This window comes from Cydia strobilella, chromosome Z (genome assembly GCF_947568885.1).
Source record: "Cydia strobilella chromosome Z, ilCydStro3.1, whole genome shotgun sequence".
Lineage (NCBI taxonomy): Eukaryota > Metazoa > Arthropoda > Insecta > Lepidoptera > Tortricidae > Cydia > Cydia strobilella.
Window position 1 is genome coordinate 25,261,650 of NC_086068.1, and position 15,976 is coordinate 25,277,625.

The following is a 15,976-nucleotide window of genomic DNA, read 5'->3' on the forward strand; positions in this document are numbered from 1 at the left end:
TGGATTCTATTTTAGAACCACTCGCTTCGCTCGTGGTTCAACTATAGCATCCTTTCGCTTGCTCGTGTTTCAATTCCACACTCGCGGGTAAAATACAACTTTGCACCCTTGTAACTATTTTGTATCAATACAGTTTTTTTTTTCTAATAGGCTACACTTATTTAGGCTTAATTGTTCGCGAAGTTGTACAGCTCACAGAACCTCCCTTGTGCTCAAAGTTCATCAACTTCCTCGCGTTATCCCGGCATTTTTAGCCACGCCACGGCTCATGGGAGCCTGGGGTCCGCTTGGCAACTAATATCAAGGTACAATTTTTTACGAAAGCGACTGCCATTATTAGGATTAGTCCCGTTTCTCCGCGATGTTTTCCTTTCCGGAAAAGCGACTGTTAAAACCTATCTTAACAAGGTACAATAAGTAGGTATTAGTCCATACAAATACCAAAGCAAATACCTACTAATACTTACCTAATCTAGATAGATTGTCTCTCAATTCTATGATATAATAATTAAACTAATTAAGGTGACATCTACCGAAACACACCTTTTGTTACCAAATTGAAATAACAAGTACTGGTTTCTTTTAGCACGTCTTCTTATCTTGCCTTTTATCAGATAATTTTTTTGAAAACAGACTCACTAAATTAGTAATGATTTTTTTTCTGAAGGACGTTTAGGTAAACGCGTAAAGCACTGATTTCGTCGCTCTTATTTGTAAATTTCGTAAAGTTTGGACTGCTAAAAATGGTAAATTTGTATTACACATATTCTGTACTTGACCTTTATCAGATTACATTTTTGTTATATGACTTAGAGTTCGAGGAAATGAAAGTTAAACGAATTCAATTTTCTCCAGAAATTACTTCAAAAAAAGTTACAATTTCTCTGAAAATCGACTTAATTTCAACGTAATTTGGATACTTGAACAATCTACAACATTTGCTGAAACTATTCTTATACATCAATTTGTATAATTTACCACCATAATTTTTTGATGAATTTTTAAAAACTTCCCCTTCTCTTCATATATTACCGGTGACGCACGCTCGCGACCTCATTATTAAAAGGCAAGATGAGAAAACGTGCTAACAGAAACCAATACCTGTTATTTAGATATTACGTAACAAAACGTGTATAATTTCAACGACTAAATCTATCAATTTAAAATTTTTGCTCCAAAATCGACTACGGCCTCTTAAACAAATTTGTGCAGGATTTAATGACCTTGGCACAATCAAGTGCTGCAGTTGAAGGAGTTTTTTTCCAAGTGAACATAAATAAAACAAAACTGCGGAACAGGCTGCTTCCAAAAACTATGTGGCATAATGCATACAAAAAGAATATATAAAAAGTCAACATGCTACTCCCATGACTGCCATTTACCATTACCTAAATAAGTATATCTTTATTTCGGCATGTTTAATTATTTGGTTGACGTAATGAGAGCTATATAATTGCCAAAATTTAAATCCAAAATCCTTAAATATTACAGACACATTTATACATAATCCATATCCATACTAATATTATAAATGCGAAAGTCTGTCTGTCTGTCTGTGTGTTCCCTCTTCACGCTTAAACCGCTGAATTGATTTAGATGAAATTTGGCACAGAGATAGGTTGAGTCCCTGAGAAGGACATAGGATAGTTTTTATCCCGAAAATCATCCCTTAAGAAAGTAAAGAGCGGGGTGGAATTGAGATAACTAATAATGAAGTGTCTGCTAATTTGTGTGCAAAATATGCTCAAATTGAATAATTGCTATGAAATTTTTTCCAGGCGCTATGCTTGCTTTAGCTGCTGTTAGTAAGTCCGCGCAGACGAACTCGCGGGCAAAAGCTAGTATTCTATATAGGTTGAACACACATTTTCGTCAGTACACAAAGGCGGCAAATTAAAAAAAAATGGTGCAATTAACTACGATGACGCTTAACCCTTAAATGCATAATGATGTATATATGCATCGTTTATTTGATGGTCCGTGGCTCAATATGCAGCTATCCAAAATCACATTTATTACTTTTATACAGCATGACACATCTATTTCAATTTATTAAAAAGTTATACAAAAAATCATGCATTTAAGGGTTAAAGAATAGCTAAAGTGTGCAAAAGCCATTACGTACGCGAAAGAGGCAGACTACAAATGAAAAAACGTGACCATTTTTAGGGTTCCGTACCCAAACTTCGCTGTCCGTCTGTCTGTCACCAGGCTGTATCTCATGAACCGTGATACCGTGATGGTATTTCGTGATAGACAGTTGAAATTTTCACAGGTGATGTATTTCTGTTGCCGCTATAACAAATACTAAAGAGTACGGAACCCTCGGTGCGCGTCCGACTCGCACTTGGCCGATTTTTGAGTTCGACAGTGGACGCCAACGGCTGACATTTATTTATTGGTTGGTCAAGTTGGTTGGTCAGTTGGTCAAGCAAGTCAGTAGAAAAAGGCGCGAAATTCAAATTTTCTATTTGACGATCTACATTATAACTATATCCATTCTCTCTGACTTCCTATGCATGAATGAGAAAAGATCTTGGCCTAACTATACATCTCAACTTATCCTAATATCCCACATACATATGAATATGACTTATGGTCACCCTAATTAGAAAGAGATGCAACCGCCCACTTTGACTTCTCATGTGGACACACTTTTTGGCCCGTGTACTCCATCCGGTTTATTAAAATCTACATCGTGCTTAAACCACTTTCAATAGGATAGGAGTGACGAGAGTAAACACAGAAATCAGTTTTGAAATGATAACAACAATGATTAAAAAATATTTTATTACAACACAATTTTTTTAGAAAATGGGATTACATCGCTTATGACGAAATTGTAGCATAAACATTAACACTAAACATACCTAAATTAGATTAGAAAAATCACATCTAGAAAAACTGCAACACGCATTGCATTTCAAAACTTAATTTTATATCGTTTAAAGTTACTAATATTATTACAAATTATTAATTAATCGATTGTTATCGCTAGTGTCATCGAAACGGCCCATTCACAATAGGATACGTAACACGAGTTAGCGTAGAACTCATCCCCCGCATACGCAAGATTAATAGTTATTTTAATCAGTCGATTTCGTATTCTATCTCGACAAACTTATTCAGTATCGTAAATGTACAACCGTCTAATAATTAAATAATACAATAAATCACAAGTCTCTAATTCGGGTCAAACTAAACGGATAATGCAGCAGCCGATAGATTGACCCGACTAAGAGGCTTCGCGAGCGGACGGCGCACTGCTGGGCCGGCGCGGTCGACGACGGCGGCAACGGCGTTCAACACCGCCGCGACGCCGGCGGCAACGGCGTTCAACACCGCCGCGCGCGCCGTCCGGCAACCTGCATCCGTACCGTACCGTACCTCTTGCTTTACCAACACTACTTCTTACGTCACTCGGTCGAGAGCCGCTGTTGTAGTTTGATCATATTATTATGTTATAATTCCAAGACGTTCGAAAAGAATAAACATGTGACTAATTTAGAAATATTCGATTACTTGGTGATAATGATAAGATTAAAAAACATACTTTATCGGATATCTCATTATTGTTATGTGAACCTACATATTTAAAAAAAATATACAGACATTAAATACGTTCATGAATTAAGACATGATATTCATTATATTGCAATGTAATTGAAATACAACAGATTATACATAAATACTAAGATAATGCTATTTCTACACATAAATACTGTGCGATATAGATAGTGTATGGACTCTTACTAATTCTATTAGTTTCACTATTTATTTGCAATCGGCAATTGTACATAATACAATAGAATTGCACCTTCTCATACAAACGTAGTTCCGCTCTCATTTTAAAACTACGTGTTCGATTGTAATGAAACTTTGTACATACAATGACATGAGGTATATTTGTGTCTGTAATTAGTTTATATAGCTCTAGTTTATAAAACAAACGAAATAGAGCAAAAACAAGAACTATGGTATCTGAAGCTACATAAACTAATTACAGACATAGATATAATTACAGACATTGAATTTTATATGAATGTTTTGATAAATTATTATTGTATCTTAATATGTAAATTTTATGTTAGTGTGTAAGATATTTTTTGCTATGCCCTACCAGGGTATCAGTGCCTCTTACTTTGCAAATACCATCTCTGTAATGGAATGTACATGATTATGCAAATAAATAAATACAAATAAATACCTTATCCTATTGTAAGTACAAAAATTCAGAGAAATCTAGCTAGTCGTTTTAAAATGAGAGCGGAACTACGTTTGTATGGAGAACTGAGCTTGCCGGGGACTCTTAACATGGTTTTGTTGCGTAATATAACAGTCAATTTTAAAATATCATCTCATTTTCGTTGAAAACAAACCTCATTATCTTTTGCCAAAGCTCATCGGGAGTATTTGCAGAGGTCGTAACCTCATTGTTATAATAGTGTGGTAAAACAACCCGATCTAAGAGAAAGCTGGCAAATGAGGGGTTGATAAAAGCGAATCTCACATAGAAAACAACACCGGAACATTCTTCAATTTTATTTTTCATAGCATTATTAATCAAGGCTTGGACAGCTCGTCTCCGGTGGCCGTTGAAGACTGAATGTTGATATTTATTTAATGTGCGATGGACTTGTTCATTTATAGTTTTTAATTAAGTGGAGTCGGTGCAAGCTATGTCACCTAAAGGTTTGCACGTAACAAAGAGATGCAGTATATATAATAAATCGAAGTAATTAATTTGAGAGAACAAGAGTGTCCAGAAAGTAAAACACATTCCAATTAATAGAGTTAGGAGTTGTATTAGTGATAAATGGTTCAGAAAAAATGTGCCACGGGTTATTTGAAAATTGTTTCATTCGACGGGCAATTTAAACTGTGTATAGGTGTATACACACATACACGCTTGGTGATCGGATAAAAGGTAATTTTTTTTGTCGAGTGTAATAATAAGAAAAAAACTATTGTGACAATATTAACTTACTTTCTGAATCATTCATCAATAGGAAAGTACGAACTGTGGATTTATAATAAATTATTTGAAGATTGACTTTTTGTTGTAATTATGTCCGGTATTGATGAGCTGTAGTGGGAATACTGTTTTGTTCATTTCTTGAAGAGTTTGTTCCACTGCATACAATGTTTGGGTGGTTCTGTAGAAGTCGATGGCTGCGGGAGAGGCTGCGCCCCCTGGGGTGCCGCAGTCTGGAAGCCTGCATGAGAAAAAAAAGTACTGTTAAATTCCAATCCGGCTGTAACCGGCAATGCCGCGCCGCAATGCTGACGGCATTTACAACAGAAAACGCACTATTTTTTATGAATTTTATCTACACAGGATAAAAGAGTCAGACCAAGACAAGTCTGCAACGAATTTGAAAGCACACGCAGTGCAAGTGTTACTTATACGTCATAATTTCATAGAAATTTGACGTTTAAAATAACACTTGCACCGCGTGGGCTATCAAAATCGCTGCAACCTTTTCTTGGTCTAACTCTAGCCCTCTACGTTGCATTCAAAAACCGCAAATAATGGCCAGCATTAAGATACTGTTTTGTTACAAAAAAATTTATTATCTGTGAAAATGTTATTATTGCGTAATTATAACATCGAATTATAATCGAATTCGATTTTCTCATGACATTCAAATTTAGAACATCTCTGAGAAAAAAAAGCAAAATAATTTGTCTTCTATTCTAATTTAATCAGTCGAGATGACGTTTTATTAGAAATGAATGAAGCATAGACATAGTATATACAACTAGACATGAAACCGAGCGACCAGGGGTAAGAGAAAGACATATTGTGACGTCATAATATGGGGTTACCATGGTCGCAACAAAATACCCTAAAATGTTACTACATTTTAGGGTATTTTTTGCGACTGGAAAACGTTGCAAACAAGTACTCAAATTACGTAATGAGCGAGTCGCTATTTTGACTCACTAACTTACTAGTACCAAGTTGGTATCAGTGGTAACACTGGTAACTACTGGTAATTTGTTTCCCACCTTTTACCAGTGGTAAGTACTGGGATTTTTTTTTCAGTAGTCACCAGTATTTTAAGGACCAGCCATACTCTATGCAGTGAATGAATTTATACCAATGCCGAAATCGCGAAGAAAAATTTCGCTGTTTCATACATTCCAGCTGATGTGATGTCACCGATTTGTATGGGACACCCAATTTCTTTTCCTATAATAAAAGTTGTTCAGTGTGACCTATAAAGTCGCTGCGCAGAGTATGGCTGGTCCTTACAATTCCAACTTGTATATGAAGTTTTCGACAAAAAATAAAATAATGTGGCTCAGGGAGTTGATATGAGATTAGGTGGTTATTGGAATAAAAGGATAATTTAACAAAACAGGTAATTTATTTATTCAAAACATATTATAACTATACTTACCAGAAATGTTTAAAGTGAACTTTCAGCCAGGTATAAGTCTAATAAATTATGAATAATATTTTGCTTTTTACCTAGGTTTTAGACACTGCTACTTACTAAACTGTGACGTCACACAATTTTCAAAGAGCGTATTTGGCGCGAATTGAATTTTAGTCCAACAATTGGTTAATATAGAATATAATACAAGCATTTTAAGAAAATTGGAAACAACCCTATTGCAGCGATGGTTCTTGACTTGCTTAAGCGTCACCTCAGTAGATAGTGCTCTGCGTGTCCAGTTCAATAATGGCTTCAGGATGCTGTTGGGACCGCCACGACGACGACGAACAGGAATGGACGATTTCCAAGACATGATGAAGAAAAGAATATCCTCTCTCTCCTGGGGGGTAGTATTAATAAATTTTGTTAGAGTTTAATACTAATAAAAACTGTGTACCAAGACCCGAAATAAATTATTTAAAAATTCCACCAAGTGCGAGTTGCACACGAAGGGTTCCGTACCATTATACAATAACGGCAAAAATAAAAACACATTTAACGGGGGCTTCCTTAAATATTATTTTAATCTGTTTTAATTATTTGTTGCTATAGCGGCAACAGAAATACATCATCTGTGGAAATTTCAACTTTCAAGCTATCACGGTTCACAAGAACCCTATAACCGCGAAAACCGTAGTTCGCAAATTGGGGGCATTTTTCTCTGTCACTCTAATAACGCCTTCATTAGAGTAAAAGAGAAAGATCCCCGCAATTTGCGAATTTCGGTTTTCGCGGTAGCCCCTCTGGTGACAGCCAGACAGACGGACAGTGAAATCTAAGCCCGGTCCGATCCCGAAAAACGGGACGGAATCCTACAATCTATGATTCGTAGGTTAAGATGTACTAACTCTATACACTCTATAGTGTAAGTATGTAGTTCCCATTAGTTAGCACCAAATTGTTACCAGTGGTAACTACAAGGAATCTTTCCCCACCTTTTACCACTGATGGAAATTTTATTCCCACCCTTTACCAACGGTAACTACCTACTGGGAAATAGAATTCCCAGTAGTTACGACGAACTCGGTTTAGTGGTACCTAGTAGGAATTTTTTCGTCCCAGTAGTTAACACTGGTAAAAGGTGGGATTTATTTTTCCCAGTAGTTACCACCAAAAGTTCTTTTCCCTATTTTGCGGACACAATGTTGTTCAAAATGTTTGGAACAAATACGCGAGTATTTATGAGGCATCCAGTTTGTTTTTCCAGTTCCCGCAATCCATTGTTTAAGTATTTCATCTTCCGTCGGAAAGCTGGAAATATCAAATAGCTTGAAACTCCCGAAATATGGGGTAATTTTGCAGGGGACTTTTTTTTCTCTTTGTTTGCAACCCTAAATAAAATACTACTCAATTTGACCGGTTTACGTAACCAAACTTTCTGTTTTATTTTTAGCAATAATTTACTGATATCTCCTATTTTATCAAGTTTGTCATAATCCAACTAATGATGTAACTCAGTAACTTGGTTCCTGTGAGATTTGAGAAAGAAATACATGACCAAAATACGAAAAACTTGTACTTACGCATGAAATGTTACATCCGCTTCTTTTCACAAACTATTGCTTTTGCAGGCAACCACTGAACACCCCGCCATGTTAAGTGTACTTAAAAACACTGTTACACATCCGTTAAATAGTTAATAATCACAATTATTTACTTTATAATAAGAAAACCATTTTGAACCATTTTGTTAGCTAACACTCTTGACAATATGATTGACAGTTTTATGTATGGCAGCATGATGACAGCATAATCCTATTGCGGGATTTTTTTCTCCTTCACTCATAAATTTCGGCATTTCGCTATCGCCTCCTACATATGCTGCCATAACCCGACCATGAAAAAAAAACCCGGTCGGTGATAAGGAAAAAGCATGGCACTGTTTTCTCTTTCCTCTTATAGGAATCGCAATAAGACTATATTTCTCTATCAAAGTGTCAGGCCCTTGGAATGAAGTGTCAATTGCAAACAATTTTGGCAAATCTCGCATGTTAGTTGGTAACGAACGATAAGGCTGTCGGTCCCCAACTCTATTTTAACTCAATTTAAAAACGGATGCGTGACATGCGAAAAAAGTTTTCATTTTCACCTTTTAACGTGCTTTGTTTATCTTTTAATACGTTTTTTTAGCCTATTTGAGTGTCCCACTGCTGGGCAAAAGCCTCCCCTCTCCCTTTCCAATCCTCCCTGTGCTGAGCAAGATCCCGCCAATCTCGCTGGAACGCATACAAGTCGGACCCACCATCTCTTTCTCGGTCTGCCTCTGCCCCGACTACACTGGGGATGCCAGCTAGTGGCCATTTTGGCTAATTATGGCAAAATATTCGAGAGATAAAGATATATCGGCATACATATTAATAGTAACTTTCCATTCCAATAGGGTTTTCCGGTTGACATTTTTAGAATGAATATCAACTGTAGGTAACATTTACCACGGTCATAAATATAATGTCAGTTATGAAACATAATCTGTTCTTTAATTATTTCACAATAGCTCGCCTAACACTAATCTAATACAGCTAACTCAACACTGGATGGCGCCGTAATACTTATTTTTTTAAATAGGGTATTTGACTGTATTTAAAACAAATTATTGTACACCATGCATGAAATAAAGCACCAGAAGATTAATAGAGAAACGTAGACAGCAGTTACTTTAAGACACAATTTTTATTATAAAACCCGTAGAAAACTATAAAGAGTAGGTAATTTGATTGTGACGTCACATGCTAGTGTTTCATATAAATTCCATAGTAGCAAAATTGTTTTGACGGTTCGAAAGAAGAAACTGATTTGACTAGTAGTCAAATACCCTATTAAAATCGCTTACTTATCACACGCGAGTCAAGGGCTAAAGAAACCGGTATAAGTAAGCTCTCCGATTACGTATATTTTGTTACGGAGCTTACGGTCAGGTTACACTGGTGGGTCCAAGATATCTACACGCCTACGAGTAGCCACCTGTTGAGAACTCTGTCTGACACACCAGTGACGGCAGTGACGTCCGAAAACAAAAGGTTATATGTGACTGTAAGCTTCCTATCATGATATGACTATTTACCGTTCGCAGTAGCATTTGAGTAGCGTAAGTTATTTGACATTTCGGATATCGAATATTCTAAACAAATATAAAGAATAATGACAATAGAGTATGAACTTAGAAATAAAGTAGAATTTTATTAACGTATATACGTAAATAATGCCAAACAAACTGTATTTTTGTGTTTATCTGATTATATTCTAAAATAATATTCTCTGCTTATAGAAAAAAATACCTCCTCGAGAAAGTCTTTTTATATAGCTATTATTACTGCAGCTTTATACTGCACAATACGGCATTTTAAATTTAATAAACAATTTTGTTACATGAACATAGGCGTCATATGAACGTCATTCAAGTACGTAGTTGACAAAACTACTGATCATAGTCTGTCCATAAAGTCGGCCACGACAATATGTAGAATTTACGGGAACGCCCACTTGCCAGCTCCATCCTACTCCGTTGTATATGTATACAATGGTGATAATGTGCTTACCTTTCTCGACCAAGCTTTGTAAGATATGCTTGTGTCGGACCGACTCCCAATTGGCGCGGGGCTACTCGGCTATATCCTGCCCGCCGCCTGCGGTGCCCGTCTTGTCAACAATGCACGAACGCGCTACAGATGCGAATAACCTGTAATAATATATTTTTCTCAAAAATGGACGGCAAAGTCGACGTTGCCGGTTAAAAAGTAGGTCGCGAAGGGCGTAGTTTATGGTCCGTCAAAAAATTCAAAAGTTAAAAACATTGCAGTCTCGATTTCGGGACTGCAATGTTGCATACAAATTCCATTATTTGTCGAGTTCCAAACTTTTTACAAGTTGAAGTGGCCATATCAAATGAAGGCATAGGTCCATTAACCAGCCAAACAGATGATCAGTACTTATTATTATAATGTTGGTACCACGACTATTTAGGTGTCTCAAATAGGTTGGCGTATTTTCAGCAGAAAAATACACTTCCACTTTTAATTAAAAAAATAAAACGGCGGCAAAGCAAATCTTTTTACTTTTTTCTGTGAAAATGTATACATAACAATGTTGCTTCTGAAAATATTTCTATTATTTTTGCATTTATTGCGCCATTTTTGACTCGGCTGGAAGACTACTTGCTGGCTTCGGATTCAATTAAACGGACTCCCAGGGTCGTCCGTTTAAAACAAATCCTCAGCCAGCAAGTAGCTCCTTCCGAGCCTCGACAATAATGTACTATTTCTCAAAAATGGACGGCAAAGTCGACGTTGCCCGTTAAAAAGTAGGTCGCGAAGTGCGTAGTTTATGGTCAGTCAAAAAATTAAAAAGTTAAAAACATTGCAGTCTCGATTTCGGGACCTAGGCCAAGAAGTAATGTAGGGAGTTAGTATGAAACGTACATTATTGTCCGCTGATCAAACTTTTTAAATTTGCTCACTAAGATTAGACTGACAAAGGAAATATTACAAACAGCCAACGACCACTCTCTGTAAGCATACTTGCGACATTAAAAAAAAATACAAAATCTATGGTACTATATTTATAATTTATGGGGCTGTATCTCCTAAACCATGCGTCGTAGCGCAAAAATAATCAAATTTTCGTTCCCCTCTAGGTGACCCTAGAAAGAATAAAAAAGAAACAAAAACAAAAAAAATACTAAAAAAAAAAATCTTTTTTCTCTTTTTATCTGTATCTCCTAAACCGTGTGTCGTAGCGCAAAAATAATCAAATTTTTGTTCTTCCTCGATACTCCAAGCACTGAATAACCTATCACATTACGACATGAAACAATCATCATCATCATCATCATCATCATGTTTGTATTATTATTTCATTGCATGTTTGAGAAACGCACTATACATACCTCGGCGTGAAAAGGGGTTGGCGGCCTCACTACGTTCGGCCGTCTATTCTATTCGGCCGGCAACCCCTTACTACACGGCCTCTGTAGTAATGTACTAATATTAATAACTGTTCTATCGTTATGATCATGAGCAGCGGGTATAATTGGTGTACGAAAAGATAGGGAAATTATGCGCTTTGAAATGCATGCGTTCCATTGTAAATTGAAGTTAAACATTTACTGAACAAAAAATAAAAAAAGTTTTAATGTCTAGGTTATAAAAATACTCAAATATATCATGGTCTGATTTTCTTACCCTCCCTTTATAGGGACCGTGGGCGTTGAAGGGTCTGCCATCTTGTGGCCTGAATCGGAAACATAAACAGTACATTGACACTTCACGCCAAAGCAAGTGCTGCAACTGTAGACAGTTCACGTACGTTTTCTTGTGCATTGCAGGTTCTGCCATCTCGTGGGCTACAAGCTTAAACTTGACTTACACTTCGCGCCAGTAAACAAGGGGCTCACGTGCTGCTGCCCCTACAGTTCATGCAAGTCCCCTATTGTTATTGTATCATGAAGATGAGAAGAAAGCTACTTACTTTTCTATCTCTGGGGCGCAATGGACAAATTCGTGTGACCAGAACTTGTAAATTGGGTTTTTGATCAGTTCTATAAACGTGATGAGCAGGCCCCATGGGTGTGGCCGGTTGACTATGAGCCTCTCAAGCAACATTCTAGTGATTTGTTCCTGCACCGCTTCGGAGTTTGCCTCGGCGAACAGATACAGAAGACAGCAACTGAAGTAGTGAGTGTGACTGTTGGGATATCGGAGTTGATTTGCGATTGCGTTGAGGAACAAGTATCTGAAACGTAATGGCATGTTAAACCATAGATAAGCACTTAAATAAAGGTTTGCAAATAATGTGCTTAGTGTCTTATTTAGGTCTCAAATAGTGTCTTATTTAGGATGGCTTACCTCCCCTCGTAATCGAAGTCAACAGTGAAGTTCTGGAAAATGTCCATGTGCGCGGAGTGCGCGATGGTGGACATGTTCGGGGTCTGCCCCTTGGAGCGGATGTGCGCTATAGCTTGAGTGCCCACGTACAGCACCACGGCGTTCATGAGCTGGCTGTTGTAACGGCGACCTGGCTCATTCACCACCTACAACCATTGTTACACTACATGGTGGGCCTTTCTTATACATAGGTATGAATATGAATATATATAATCAAGTAGATGCAGTCGAAATAACTTGAATCACAAAAAGAAAATTTGCCAAATATTGTTTAAACCCCTCGATGTTTTTCAAATTAAATTGTTACGTAGGTAAATGCAACATAGCATACCTGCATGTTGCCTCTAAGCTCCGAGAGGAAAGTGACCGGTGCCCGCGCTTTTAGGTACGCGTCCAAATCCTTCTTGAACTGAGAGTTGGGAATCATGGTGGCGTAGTTAATGACCGCGCGGGGCGGCAGCGTGATCTCCGCCAGCAGATCCACCTTCAGGTTCGGAGTGAACGGATCGGGTAGCCTCATGTTTCTCGGGAAAGCGGACAGGATAAGATTTCTCATCTGTATGCAGTTAGGAGGTATCTCATCACAGAATCCGTAATGGTAGTCGCACAGGAACTCTGGGAAGTCGTGAAGCAGTACGAGGAGCACTTTGAGGGTTCCCTTGTACAGCATCATGACTGGTGCGGCGAGCTCAGTGTTGCGTAGGAAGGGATCCAGGAACTTGAACAGGTCGATCAGAAGCGTGGAATACATTCCCCAGCCCTGAAATTATTTTTATATGTGAGATCTTTGCATTTATTTCATGAGTCCCTAACAAAGCCGCAAACGGAAGTATGTACTTACTCGTAAAAATAAATTCCCAATGTATATTCCCAATTTAAAATACATATTTATACAGCTGTGTGCAATATAATAAATTAGCAGTCAATAGGAAAATGAAAATTAGGAGAAAACTATAACTTTAGATCAATTATATTGGATGTTTATTTATAATTCTTCTGCATTACTTGACATGACTCTTCTTCTTCTTCTTTTCCTGTTACCCCCTGCTGGGGTGTAGGGCTCGAATCTTGTTTTGCCATTGATTACGGTCTTGGGCAGCTTGGGTAACCTCCTCCCACCCCATCCCCAATACACCCAGCTCTTGCTCCACAGAACGACGCCAAGTGGCTTTAGGGCGACCATGTTTCCGCTTGCCGGGCATCTTCCAGGTCAGGGCCACTTTGTATAGGTGGGTGTCAGGTTTCCTGAGGATATGTCCAATCCAATGCCATTTCCGCGTCTGTATCTCCTTGTGTACGGGTGTTTGTCCGGTTATTCTCCATAAGTGAGCGTTTGTGATCCAGTTAGGATAAAAGATGCGAAGGATTTGCCTTAAGCATTTGTTCACAAACACTTGGAGCTTCGTCATTAGATCTTTGCGGACAAACCAGTTTTCACACCCGTACGCACGGCCTTTACATTGGAATTGAAGATCCTCACTTTGGTTCTTCTCGTCAGGGTAGAGGAGTTCCACACAGGTTTAAGCTGGCCGAATGCGGCTCGGACTTTGTTTATTCGTGCTTCAATGTCTGCTTCCGTTCCTGCAGGTCGACAATACTGCCCAGATAGCAAAAGCTAGCCACTTGTTCAATCTGGTTTCCCTTGATCAGCATTGAAGTTGAATCGGTGGTGTTCTGGCGCATTTCCTTTGTTTTCTTGTAGTTAATGCGCAATCCTTTCTTTTCAGCCTCTTCTGCTAGATCTTCTGCCTTATCTTGGAGTTGCTCACGCGTGGTTGCTATAAGGCAGAGGTCGTCTGCAAAGTCGATATCCTCGAGGTCTTTCTCGGATGTCCAAGGCAAGCCTCTTCGACTTGACATGACATTGTTTCAAAATTAACTGTAACCTTTATAATATTGGAAGTATTTAAAAAAATATCATGAACATCGCCTTTTTTATTACCTCGCGGAAATTCTTATAAAAACGTAACAACCTACGAAAAAAATACAATTTTGTACTATAATTGTAATTTAGTATCTTGCCTATTATTTCCAATCAAAGCTTTACATCTAAACTCATGTCATCCAGAGAAAAAAATATATAAGACGATCTTTGTCTCAAGAGTGTCTTTCTCGTATAGTACACAATTGTTTTTTCACATCACCTATTCGAAAAGGGAACTTTTCTTCCCTGCTAGGAGGGATCAAAGTGGCACTTTTCTGTTCAAGGACATTTTGTTGCCATTATGAAATATTGACACAAAGACATATGAAATTAGTATGCATATAATCGATTACAATTTCTTTATAATCGATTACGTGCATACAATTTTTCTAACTTAAATAATATTTTGTTGTAATTGTAAACAATAAATGTAATTAGCGTATTTCAAATTAATTAATAGCATATTTAAATATAGTAAATTAATTAATTAGCGTAATATTTACAAAGAAACGTAAAAAAAACATTAGTTTAATAATTTAATTTTTATTTTGACATTTTAGGTCTCCTTAAACGCAGCCATACTTGTCTATGCAATTTAAAAAGTTTATATTTAACACTCAGCGCCATAGAACAAACGATTTTGTTTTTATGGCAGGCCATGTGGGTTGCCGGCCGCCCCAAAAAATCGAGTCCAGAAGGCCGCTGTGATATTTAGTAACTTTACCGGCAGGCCAAGTAGGCCGCCGGCGGCCCACATTGATTCTGTTGTAGCAGACCAGTATGATTTTTTAACAACTTTACCCGCAGGCCACGTGGGTCGCCGGCGTACCAAAAGCAGAAACTCATTATCATAATACATTTTTAGTCCTTGACAAGTCAAAGTTTTAACACAGCACGCCAAAATTTCCATTGGCCAATTTTTTGAACCCGGCATTCAAAAAATTTTCAAGCGCTTGGACGGACACGTGCGTAAACCAATACTGTAAATCCGCGTGGATATAGGGTAAAGGCACCAGTGCTCAGCCATGCACCAGTGGTCAACCTTTCTTGCTTATTTTTGGCTGTAATTATCAAACCTTTTCTATTTTTCATGTCAAAAGTAGGTGATATTATAGATAAAAAAAAATAAAAAGTTGTTTATTAAAAGAAAGATTGATAAACTATTAATTGAAAAATAGTTTAATTTTTGAAAGAATTGTCTAGCATAAACCACAACACTACTTCAAAGAAGTGCTGTCTTCTGACATGAAGGATCATGTGATATGCGCCATTTTTTTTGGAGTGTCACATGATATTTTGATAAGTCGTTAACAGACGAATTATGATTTCTTATTAAAATAATGTGGACTGCATCACATGATTAATACTTATTCTATCTGAAAAAAGAAAAAAAAAATATATAAATCCATATAAAAGTAACATTTTTAAGGCGGCTGACTATTGGGAACTACTTTTTTGTACGAAATCCAATAGTCAGCCTCCTTTGGTTGACTACTGGGTTTATGGCAGTAATTTTGAAAAGGTCGTAAACCCAGAAGTCAGCCGGGGGAGGCTGACCATAGGAATCAGAACTTTTTATTATTTTCGAATGAAATCTAAGTCGTTAAGCCAAGCACCTTTAAATATTTACATTATTATGACTTTATTTGATTGAAAAGTAGTCAGCCTGTGTGAGTTCGGAATTTAAGAATTCGGAAAAAATATTTTCGGAAAAGTGTAAAACCGGA

The 15,976-nt window shown here is 37.4% G+C and overlaps 1 protein-coding gene across 2 annotated transcripts in view; it reads right to left on the reverse strand.

The window, feature by feature from the left end:
* Positions 1-2,773: 2,773 nt before the first annotated feature.
* LOC134754146 (CCR4-NOT transcription complex subunit 1) overlaps positions 2,774-15,976 on the reverse strand; it is a 78,378-nt gene continuing 65,175 nt past the window's right edge. For both annotated transcript variants that reach the window (XM_063690245.1, XM_063690244.1), the window contains exons 12-16: positions 12,657-13,085; positions 12,287-12,471; positions 11,910-12,173; positions 9,983-10,122; positions 2,774-5,216 (exon numbers count right to left, since the gene is read on the reverse strand). In XM_063690245.1, the coding sequence (XP_063546315.1) occupies positions 10,044-10,122; positions 11,910-12,173; positions 12,287-12,471; positions 12,657-13,085 (957 nt within the window). In that variant the 3' untranslated portion in view covers positions 2,774-5,216; positions 9,983-10,043. The remainder of the gene's footprint in view (positions 5,217-9,982; positions 10,123-11,909; positions 12,174-12,286; positions 12,472-12,656; positions 13,086-15,976) is intronic.